This window comes from Tursiops truncatus, chromosome 19, assembly GCF_011762595.2.
Source record: "Tursiops truncatus isolate mTurTru1 chromosome 19, mTurTru1.mat.Y, whole genome shotgun sequence".
In the NCBI taxonomy this organism is placed as follows: Eukaryota; Metazoa; Chordata; class Mammalia; order Artiodactyla; family Delphinidae; genus Tursiops; species Tursiops truncatus.
In genome coordinates this window covers 36,530,308-36,542,585 of record NC_047052.1, presented here as the reverse complement: position 1 = coordinate 36,542,585, position 12,278 = coordinate 36,530,308, and the positions used below count along the sequence as shown (strand labels likewise).

The window sequence follows — 12,278 nt, the reverse complement described above, 5'->3', positions numbered from 1 at the left end:
GAAATCAAATTGGTGGGGCATGACTAACAACTTTTTTTAAATGAAACTAAATATCATAGAATAGAAAATATCAAAAGTGCATCACACTCTGTGGAGCAAATGTCGCAGTATTTTTGTTTCACATGTGTGCGAGTATACGTGTACTTGTATACTGGCTCTCTGGGTAAAGCATTTTGGTTTTGTTTTTTATTGAAGATCTAAGCCAATATCAAAATGTTGGAAAGTCACTTCCCTGGAGGACAATTGTTTTTAAGAGACATTCTATGTCCATGGTTCCAAAGCGTTCTGCTGTAAACAAAATTATAAAGCTTTCAAAGCCTAATAGGGCTTTCCTAGGCCCTTTTTCTAAAATGTGGAGGAATCATCCTCAAGCTATGGGCAGTTAGGTCTGAGCGCTGCACTGCGGTGTTCATTGAGAACACATGCTCAGACTTCATTCTGTCACTTCAAGTGTTCACATAAGTATGAATTGAAAGCTATTTTTATGCCAGTCACTTTTGGTCTGTGGCATTTTTTAATCAAGGTAACAGGTTTTTTTGTTTGTTTTTGTTTTTTTTGCGGTACGCGGGCCTCTCACTGTTGTGGCCTCTTCCGTTGCGAAGGTAACAGGTTTTTGACGTGAGACAGTTTTCCCCCTAAATAATCTATTTAGAATCAAAACGTAAGTAAAAACTTAGTACACTTCTTTCAAAGGACATTTTAAGAAAACAAATGCTGCTTTTACTAAAAGAAAAACAGATACCTTCCATTTCCTCTGAGCCATGTATTTCTGCAGCAATAGTTGGGATTTGAGACGAACTTTCGATTTAGAAGCTTTGGCAGGCAAGTTATTCAACCACTCATGTTTCAGGCACTGTGTGGCACTCATTCTGCAGCTGTGAAATCAAACAGCAGGTGAGACTTTTAGTTGGGGTTGCATTTTTCTGGCTATCCAAAATCTGTTTAATTGGTAGGAAGCTGAGTCAGTGGAACAGATTAATCATATAGGCAGATTCATGCCACGTGCTAAAAAAAGACCTACTACCTAAAATTCCCATCCTTAAAAGTGCAAGAATGTCGTCAGCAAAATGTTCCCTGCCCTCTATTGAGGGTATGTGTCCTGGTGATTAATCACCACCGCCCAGAGAGAGCTGGGGAATCAAGGCAGGACAGTAGGAGGGCCAGCTGTGCCTGGAATTGCTCTTAAGAAGTAAAAGAGCATGAGCCTTGAAAGAAGCTCATCTTTCTTCACAGAGAATAATGTCAACTTGTTCATCTGAATTAGAACTATATTTCCTCTCACATAGCTTTTCAAACAGTCAAGGCCAGGGAACGAGAGCTGTCTCAGAGCCCAGATCTTGGGCCCCACCACTTGTAGTTATTCCCATATGTCTGAGTATCGGAAAACTCAGTGGCCCAACCCATAACCTTGATATAGCTACTGAAAACGAAGTAGGTCTTCATCACCAAGAAATAAGGTTTTCTGTCTTTTATTCTGGGGAATAACAACTGCATATCTCAACTTTTTTTCAACATTAGCCTATGAAAAGCAATAACTTGGAAATAGGTCTTATTTGTAAATATGGTCCTTTCTAAAACTCTTGTCTAGATTTTATGCTCCTAGTTGCTTGTTTCTTAGCTGACTTCCTTTGTCCCTTTCCCTGCTACCTTTTCTTTTTTTTCCCCAAAGAAGTAGCAGACTAAGAAATCCTGAAGAGAATCGGTCTACAGGGAGAAAGGACCATTCGCTTCAGCAGCCCTGCCCAGCACCAGCCTGATTTCCACAGCACCCAAATGGATGGTCACCATCAGGATGGATCATGGGTGACAAGCAATAAAGGGTACCTCTTCTCTTTGACCAGCAACCGGGAGACAAAGTCCTTGGCCTCCTCTGACAGCCCTTCAAAGGTGTCAGCATCAAAATCCCAACTACAGTTCACAATGAAATTCATGGTCTCTGCATCCGTTTCCCCTAGAAATGGCGACAAACCACTGAGCCTACAGAGGAGAGAAAGGACTGTCAGTATGTGGAAGCTATACCTGCCAACACACACCGACAATATAAAGAAGACTCTTACAAGGTCAAGCAGAACTAATCAGAACCAAGAGGGTTCAAAAAAAAAGCACCCCCATTGCCTCTCTACAGGAGAAGTCCAGTGCGCTCAATAAAGTGGAAGCACTGAAAAATTGATGACAGGAAGAGTGGTGGAATAAGTCCCCTATCATGCTCACCACATTCCCCCTTACCCTGAAGTAAGAGTAAATTTGGATCCAACCCAATATGCCCATTTATCAGGTACATTTGACTGAATGTGAAGATAGCTTGGCATGTCTCTGAGACTACCCAGGCCTCAGGGGCCAAAGGAAAACTGGCTCTATTAGGCTCCTCTAGAGGAGGGCAGAGAGATGAGACAACTTCACTGGCTGGCCTTGGGCCACAATATTCCCCAACCTGGTGTAGCACACACACAAAGTGTGGGGAAAGAGTTAAACTGTAATAATAAGACTGGGAGCAAAGCTTGATCTTGTTGGGCCTCTGAGGAAATAGCTGAGGGATGTCCACAGTTGGAGAGAGAAGAGGACATTTAGTCTGTGTACATATCTCCTCTCAGCCCATCCTAACTCTGCTTCCTCAGCCCACAGAAAACAGGGAGTGCAGAGCAGAAGGACAAAGTTAGAAGATGCAGGAGCTGTGCCCTGCCCTGCCCTCCCCTCTCCTTACCACTTCAATGCACTCCAGTCCCACTTGCACCACAGCACCTGCATTTCTTTGCCAGAGGGCTTTCTCTCCAGTGGAAGCTGATTTATCCACCCAGAAGTTTCAGGGAATTAATAATTCTGGGACCAGCCCACTAGCAACAACTGATTAGAGTCGGTGTATTAATACCCCAACTCCCTCCCCCACTAGCTGGCCTAGCTCTGAGTGGGTGTCCCACAGTGGGCCCCAGTTCCCTGCAGGATTAAACTCCAGGTGCCCACAGTGGTTACTGACTCCACCACACACACTTTACTGGCTGCCTTCCTTCCCCGTTTCACTTCCCCACTTCTCTGTTGGCTTTTCTTAGGGATGCCTCCCCAATAAATTCCTTGCCCTCAAATTCTTGCTGCTTCTAAGGATACCCAAACTAAGACAAATGGCCCCCATTCCCAGTGGGGCGTGAGGCCCCTGGGCACTCACAGCATGTAGGTTATGACTCCCACACTCCACATGTCCGTTGGGAACGAGACAAACTCGTAATTGACGACTTCTGGGGCCAGGAACTCGGGAGTGCCAAAGTTCACCTTCAGCTTCTCCCGAGGCTTGTACCTGGGGAGGAGAGGTGCAGAGGACAATGGGAGTGAGCCCTGAGAGAAGTTGTGGATGCCCGGCTAATTCCTTGGGGGGCGCTAAACACTCCCTAACCTTTGCAGTCAGCCATGTTTTCTGGACATCACATCCCACCACACTTGGTTTACTGGGAAATCATCACACACCCAGGCCCTAAATGCAGACTTTCCTAAGTCACTGTGGAGAATAAGAAAACCACAGTCCTCCTCCTCCTCCAGGTATTTACAATCTGAAAAAGAGGGAAGATCAATATATCTTATGTGACTGGCCTGCAGTCACACGGATGAGCACAAACAACCTGTGTAGAAGCTGTGTGGGGAGGACTGCTCTATTGTGCATCATAGTTAAAGGGAAGATGATAGGAGTTATAGAAAGAGGCAAAATGCTCAACATCACTGATCATCAGTGAAATGCAAATCAAAACCACAATGAGACATTACCTCACACCATCAGAAAAAAATAGAAAATTGCAAGTGTTGGCTAGGATGTGAAGAAATTAGAACCTTGTCCGTAGGAATGTAAAAGGGAGCAGCTGCTATGGAAAACAGTATGGCAGTTCTTCAAAAAAATTTTTTAAAGAACTACCATATGATCCAGGAATCCTACTTCTGGGTATGTATCCAAAAGAATTAAAAGCAGAGTCTTGAAGAGATATTTATACCCCCATGTTCATAGCAGCATTACTCAGAATAGCCAAAAGGTGGAAGCAACCCAAGTGTCCATCAGCAGATGAATGGATAAACAAAATGTGGTATATACATACAATATGATATTATTCAGCCTTAAAAAGAAAGGAAATTCTGACACATGTTGTAATATGGATGAACTTCGAAGACATTACAATAAGTAAAATAAGCCAGTCACAAAAAGGCAAATACTGTATGATTCCACTTATATGAGGTTCCCAGTGTAGTCAATTCAGAGACAGAAGGTAGGATGCTGGTTTCCAGGGGCTGAAGGTAGGAGGAAAATGAGGGGTAGTTATTTACTGGGTACAGAGTTTCAGTTTTGCAAGGTAAAAAAAGCTCTGGAGATTGGTTGCACAAAAATATGAACATATCTAAAGACTACTGTAACTAATCTTGAAAATTGTTAACACGGTAAATTTTATGTTATGTGTATTTTATACAATTACAAAAAGAGAAAGATCTAGAAAAAGTATTCTGGACATGAAGTTTAAGGAAGGCTAGGAAGAGAATTGGTGGCTGTATGGGGAAAGGGGTTGGAGAAAGTTGGTTTTTAGAATCAATCTTGAAAAAGAAGAAAACTTCTAGCTGAAATTTAATGGGCAGCAAAAAAGATGTCCTTCAGTTGGAGAATGGGTAATATAAAGTATGGTACATCTAGAAAATGGAATAGTATTCAACACTTAAAAAAAACAAAAAAGAGATTCACAGAAAGAGAGACAAGATGAAGAGGCAGAGGGCTATCTACCAGATGAAGGAACAAGATAAAACCCTGGAAAAACAACTCAATGAAGTGGACATAGGCAATCTTCCAGAAAAAGAATTCAGAATAATGATAGTGAAGATGATCCAGGACCTCAGAAAAAGAATGGAGGCAGAGATCGAGAAGATGCAAGATATGTTTAATAAAGATCTAGAAGAATTAAAGAACAAACAAACAGAGATGAACAATACAATAACTGAAATGAAAACTACACTAGAAGGAATCAATAGCAGAATAACTGAGGCAGAAGAACGGATAAGTGACCTGGAAAACAGAATGGTGGAATTCACTGCTGTGGAACAGAATAAAGAAAAAAGAATGAAAACAAATGAAGATAGCCTAAGAGACCTCTGGAACAACATTAAATGCAACAACAATCGCATTATAAGGGTCCCAGAAGGAGAAGAGAGAGAGAAAGGACCCGAGAAAATATTTGAAGAGATTATAGTCAAAAACTTCCCTAACATGGGAAAGGAAATAGCCACCCAAGACCAGGAAGCTCAGAGAGTCCCATACAGGATAAACCCAAGGAAAAACACGCCGAGACACATAGCAATCAAATTGGCAAAAATTAAAGACAAACAAAAATTATTGAAAGCAGCAAGGGAAAAACAACAACATACAAGGGAACTCCCATAAGGTTAACAGCTGATTTCTCAGCAGAAACTCTACAAGCCACAAGGGAGTGGCATGATATACTTAAAGTGATGAAAGAGAAGAACCTACTCTACCCAGCAAGGATCTCATTCAGATTTGACAGAGAAATCAAAAGCTTTACAGACAAGCAAAAGATAAGAGAATTCAGCACCACGAAACCAGCTCTACAAAAAATGCTAAAGGAACTTCTCTACGTGGGAAACACAAGAGAAGAAAAGGACCTACAAAAACAAACCCAAAACAATTAGGAAAATGGTAATAAGAACATACATATCGGTAATTACCTTACACGTGAATGGATTAAATGTTCCAACCAAAAGACACAGACTGGCTGAATGGATACAAAAACAAGACCCATATATATGTTGTCTACAAGAGACCCACATCAGACCTAGGGACACAAACAGACTGAAAGTGAGGGGATGGAAAAAGATATTCCATGCAAATGGAAATCAAAAGAAATCTGGAGTAGCAATACTCATCAGATAAAATAGACTTTAAAATAAAGAATGTTACAAGAGACAAGGAAGGACACTACATAATGATCAAGGGATCAATCCAAGAAGAAGATATAACAATTATAAATATATATGCACCCAACATAAGAGCACCTCAATATGTAAGGCAATTGCTAACAGCTATAAAAGAGGAAATCAACAGTAACACAATAATAGTGGGTGACTTTAACACCTTATTTACACCAATGGACAGATCATCCAAACAGAAAATTAATAGGAAACACAAGCTTTAAATGCCATAATAGACCAGATAGATTTAATTGATATTTATAGGACATTCCATCCAAAAACAGCAGATTACACTTTCTTCTCAAGTGTACATGGAACATTAACCAGGATATACCACATCCTGGGTCACAAATCAAGCTTCAGTAAATTTAAGAAAATTGAAATCATATCAAGAATGTCTTCTGACCACAACACTATGAGATTAGAAATCAATTAAAGGGAAAAGAATGTGAAAAACACAAACACATGGAGGCTAAACAATACATTACTAAATAACCAAGAGATCACTGAAGAAATCAAAGAGGAAATAAAAAATACCTAGAGACAAATGACAATGAAAACATGATCCAAACCTATGGGATGCAGCAAAAGCAGTTCTAAGAGGGAAGGTTATAGTTATACAAGCCTACCTCAAGAAACAAGGAAAATCTCAAATAAACAATCTAATGTTACACCTAAATGTTACACCTAAACTAGAGAAAGAACAAACAAAACTCAAAGTTAGCAGAAGGAAGGAAGTCATAAAGATTAGAGCAGAAATAAATGAAATAGAAACAATAGCAAAGATCAATAAAACTAAAAGCTGGTTCTTTGAGAAGATAAACAAAATTGATAAACCATTAGCCAGACTCATCAAGAAAAAGAGGAAGGGAACTCAAATCAATAAAATTAGAAATGAAAAAGGAGAAGTTACAACAGACACTGCCAAAATACAAAGCATCCTAAGAGACTACTACAAGCAACACTATGCCAATAAAATGGACAATCTGGAAGAAATGGACAAATTCTTAGAAAGGTATAACCTTCTGAGACAGAACCAGGAAGCAACTGAAAATATGAACAGACCAATCACAAGTAACAAAATTGAAACTGTGACTAAAAATCTTCCAACAAACAAAAGTCCACGACTAGATGGCTTCACAGGTGAATTCTATCAAACATTTAGAGAAGAGCTAACGCCCATCCTTCTCAAACTCTTCCAAAAAATTGAGGTGGAAGGAACACTCCCAAACTCATTCTATGAGGCCACCATCACCCTGATACCAAAACCAGACAAAGACACTGCAAAAAAAGAAAATTACAGACCAATATCACTGATGAATATAGATGCAAAAATCCTCAACAAAATACTAGCAAACAGAATCCAAAAACACATTAAAAGGATCATACACCATGATCAAGTGGGATTTATGCCAGAGATGCAAGGATGCTTCAATATACGCAGATCAATCAATGTGATACACGATATTAACAAATTGAAGAATAAAAACCATATGATCATCTCAGTAGACGCAGAAATAGCTTTTGACAATATTCAACACCTATTTATGATAAAAAACTCTCCAGAAAGTGGGCATAGAGGGAACTTACTTCAACATAATAAAGGCCATATATGACAAACCCACAGCAAACATCATTCTCAATGGTGAAAAACTGAAAGCATTTCCTCTAAGATCAGGAGCAAGACAAGGATGTCCACTCTCACCACTATTATTCCACATAGTTTTGGAAGTCCTGGGCACAGCAACAGAGAAGAAAAAGAAATAAAAGGACTACAGATTGGAAAAAAAGAAGTAAAACTGTCACTGTTTGCAGATGACAAGATACTATATATAGAGAATCCTAAAGATACTACCAGGAAACTACTAGAGCTAATCAATGAATTTCATAAAGTTACAGGATAGAAAATTAATGCACAGAAATCTCTTGTATTCCTATACACTAATGATGAAAATTCTGAAAGAGAAATTAAGGAAACACTCCCATTTACCACTGCAACAAAAAGAATAGAATACCTAGGAATAAACCTACCTAGAGAGACAAAAGACCTGTATGCAGAAAACTATAAGACACTGTTGAAAGAAATTAAAGATGATACCGACAGATGAAGAGATATACCATGTTCTTGGATTAGACGAATCAATATTATGAAAATGACTATACTACCCAAATCAATCAACAGATTCAATGCAATCCCTATCAACTTACCAATGGCATTTTTATACAGAACTAGAGCAAAAAATCTTAAAATTTGTATGGAGACACAAAAGACCCCAAATAGCCAAAGCAGTCTTGAGGGGAAAAAATGGAGCTGGAGGAATCAGACTCCCTGACTTCAGACTATACTACAAAGCTACAGTAATCAAGACAATATGGTACTGGCACAAAAACGGAAATATAGATCAATGGAACAAGATAGAAAGCCCAGAGATAAACCCATGCACCTATGGTCTATGACAAAGGAGGCAAGGATATACAATGGAGAAAAGACAGTCTCTTCAATAAGAGGTGCTGGGAAAACTGGACAGCTGCATGTAGAAGAATGAAATTAGAACACTCCCTAACACCATACACAAAAATAAACTCAAAATGGATTAGAGACCTAAATGTAAGAGTGGGCACTATAAAACTCTTAGAGGAAAACATAGGAAAAACATTCTGACATAAATCACATCAAGATCTTTTTTGATCCACCTCCTACAATAACGGAAATAAAAACAAAAATAAACAAATGGGACCTAATGAAACTTAAAAGCATTTGCACAGCAAAGGAAACCATAAATAAGACAAAAAGACAACCCTCAGAATGGGAGAAAATGTTTGCAAATGAATCATCAGACAAAGGATTAATCTCCAAAATATATAAACGGCTCATGCAGCTCAATATTAAAAAAACAAACAGGACTTCCCTGGTGGCACAGTGGTTGAGAGTCCACCTGCGGATGCAGGGGACACAGGTTCGTGCCCTGGTCCGGGAGGATCCCACATGCCGTGGAGTGGCTGGGCCCGTGAGCCATGGCTGCTGAGCCTGCGCGTCCGGAGCCTGTGCTCCGCAACGGAAGAGGCCACGACAGTGAGAGGCCCGCATACCACAAAAACAAACAAACAAACAAAAACAACCCAATCAAAAAATGAGAAGACCAAAATAGACATTTCTCCAAAGAAGACATACAGATGGCCAAGAAGCACGTGAAAAGCTGCTCAACATCACTAATCATTAGAGAAATGCAAATCAAAACTGCAATGAGGTATCACCTCACACCAGGTAGAATGGACATCATCAGAAAATCTACAAACAACAAATGCTGGAGAGGGTATGGAGAAAAGAGAACCCTCTTGCACTGTTGGTGGGAATGTAAATTGATACAGCCACTATGGAGAACAGTATGGAGGTTCCTTAAAAAACTAAAAATAGAATTACCATATGACCCAGTGATCCCACTGCTAGGCATATACCCAGAGAAAACCATAATTCAAAAAGACGTATACACTCCAATGTTCATTGCAGCACTATTTACAATAGCCAGGTCATGGAAACAATCTAAATGCCCATCGACAGATGAATGGATAAAGAAGATGTGGCACATATATACAATAGAATATTACTCAGCCATAAAAAGTAGCAAAAGTGGGTCATTTGTAGAGACGTGGATGCATCTAGAGACTGTCATATGGAGTGAAGTTAAGTCAGAAAGAGAAAAACAAATATTGTATATTAACGCATATATGTGGAACCTAGAAAATGGTACAGATGTACCGGTTTGCAGGGCAGAAATTGAGACACAGAAGTAGAGAACAAACGTATTGACACCAAGGGAGGAAAGCAGCGGGGTGTGTGGGTTGTGGTGTGATGAATTGGGAGATTGAGATTGACATGTATACACTGACGTGTATAAAATGGATGACTAATAAGAACCTGCTGTATAAAAAAATAAATAAAATAAAATTTTAAAAAATAAATAAATAAATTCAGTGATAAAAAAAGAATCATCAATCCATGAAAAGACATGGAAGAACTTTTAAAATCTACAAACAGTAAATGCTGGAGAGGGTGCAGAGAAAAGGGAACCCTCTTGCACTGTTGGTGGGAATGTAAATTGATACAGCCACTGTGGAGAACAGTATGGAGGTTCCTTAAAAAACTAAAACTAGAACTACCATTCGATGCAGCAATCCCACTACTGGGCATATACCCTGAGAAAACCATAATTCAAAAAGACACATGTATCCCAATGTTCATTGCAGCACTATTTACAATAGCCAGGACCTGGAAACAACCTAAATGTCCATCAACAGAGGAGTGGATAAAGAAGATGTGGAACATATATATAATGGAATATTACTCAGCCACAAAAAGAAATGAAATTGGGTCATTTGTAGAGATGTGGATGGACCTAGAGACTGTCATACAGAGTGAAGTAAGTCAGAAGGAGAAAAACAAATATCGTATATTAATGCATATATGTGGAATGTAGAAAAATGGTACAGATGAGCCTGTTTGCAGGGCAGGAATAGAAAGGCAGACGTAGAGAATGGATGTGTGGCCACGGTGGGAAAGGGGAGGGTGGGATGAATTGGGAGATTAGGTTTGACATAAATACACTACCACGTGTAAAATAGATAGCTAGTGGGAACCTGCTGTATAGCACAGGGAGATCAGCTTGGTTGTCTGTGATGTTCTAGATGGGTGGGGTGGCTGGGGGGAGGGAGGTCCAAGAGGGAAGGGATATATGTATACATTAACTGATTCACTGCACTGTACAGCAGAAACTAACACAACATTGTAAAGAAATTATACTCCAATAAAAATAAATAAATAAAATGGATAACCAACAAGGGCCTGCTGTATAGCACAGGGAACTCTGCTCAATATTATGTAACAACATAAATGGGAAAAGAATTTGAAAAAGAATAGATACACCTATATGTATAACTGAATCATATAGGTGTATCTATACACCTATATAGCTGTATAGATATCTTTAGGTGTACAGCAAAACTGTACACCTAAAACACCTAAAACTAACACAACACTGTTAATCAACTATACTCCAATATAAAATAAAAAGTTAAAAAAAAAGCATATTGCTAAGTGAAAGAAGACAGTCTGAAAAGGCTACATACTGTATGATTCCAAATATATGACATTCTGGAGAAGGCAAAACTGTGGAGACAGTAAAAAGATCCGTGGTTGCCAGGGATTAGGGAGGAGGGAGAGATAAACAGGTGAAGCACAGAGGCTTTTTAGGGCAGTGAAAATACTTTGTATGATACTATAATGATGAATACATGTCATCATACATTTATCCAAACCCATAGAATGTACAACACCAAGAGTGAACCTAAATTTAAACTGTGGACTTTGGGTGATTATGATGTGTCAATGTAGGCTTATCAATGGTGATGAGGGGAGGCTTTGCATGTGGGGACAGGGGATAAATGGGAAATCCCTGTTCCTTCCCCCTAATTTTGATGTGCACCTAAAACTCCTCTAAAAAATGAAGTGTTAATTTAAAAAAATTAATGGGCACTTCCTATTCGCCAGATACCATGCTAAAAGTTTTACTTATATAAACTTCTCATTCTCACAACAACCCTATGAAGTAGGTAAGTTTATTGTCCCCATTTTACAGATGAGGCAATTGAGAAATAGAGAAGAATAAAATAAATATCCTGCCAATGTGCCTGATTCCCTTAAATCAGGGATGTGCGTTTTCAAAATACAGTCTCTTCTTTTCCAAATTTGCTGAGAGTCAGGCAAATGCAGACCCTGAGCCAACACAGACCATACTCATCCAGTGAAAGAGCAACAAAGATCACCTTGGTGGCTGAGTTGTGGTGGGAAGCCAGGGAGGGGAGGAGAGTTAGAGCCTTCCTCTGGCAGTCTGTTCCTCCCCTGCACTGGCACCTGACTGGAGCCTCAGGGCCAAGGAGCCAAACTGAGAGGAACAGGCTTCCCCTTGAGGAGAGAAGGTCCAGGCTCTCAGCCCCTGGATGTCCCTTTCCCAGGATGCATTCCTGTTTCCACTGCTTCATCTGCCCTACAGCCACATCCTGTATCATGTGACTTTGTAGTTCCTTCCACTAGAGATGGCATATACTGCCCCATCCCATTGATGGTGAGCTTGGTCACATGAGCTGCTTTGGCCAGTGGAATGTGGGTGGACATGACGGTGGGCCAATTCCAAGCTAGGCTGTAGGAGCGTGCCCTCTTGCTCCTCGGCCATCACCATGAGAAGAGAATGAGACACACCTGGAACAGACCTGTCCTCACTGACCTGCATCCAAGCCCAGTTCAATTCAGCCTAGATCAGTGACTCCCAACCAGTGGTCTGTGG

General features: G+C 40.0%; 1 protein-coding gene across 1 annotated transcript in view; it reads right to left on the bottom strand.

The window, feature by feature from the left end:
- The window catches only part of MYLK3 (myosin light chain kinase 3), a 45,567-nt gene that overhangs the window by 1,870 nt on the left and 31,419 nt on the right, over window positions 1–12,278 (bottom strand). Inside the window, exons 10-12 of the mRNA XM_033845131.2 lie at window positions 3,158–3,286; window positions 1,825–1,977; window positions 743–875 (exon numbers count right to left, since the gene is read on the bottom strand). Of these exons, the coding sequence (XP_033701022.1) occupies window positions 743–875; window positions 1,825–1,977; window positions 3,158–3,286 (415 nt within the window). The remainder of the gene's footprint in view (window positions 1–742; window positions 876–1,824; window positions 1,978–3,157; window positions 3,287–12,278) is intronic.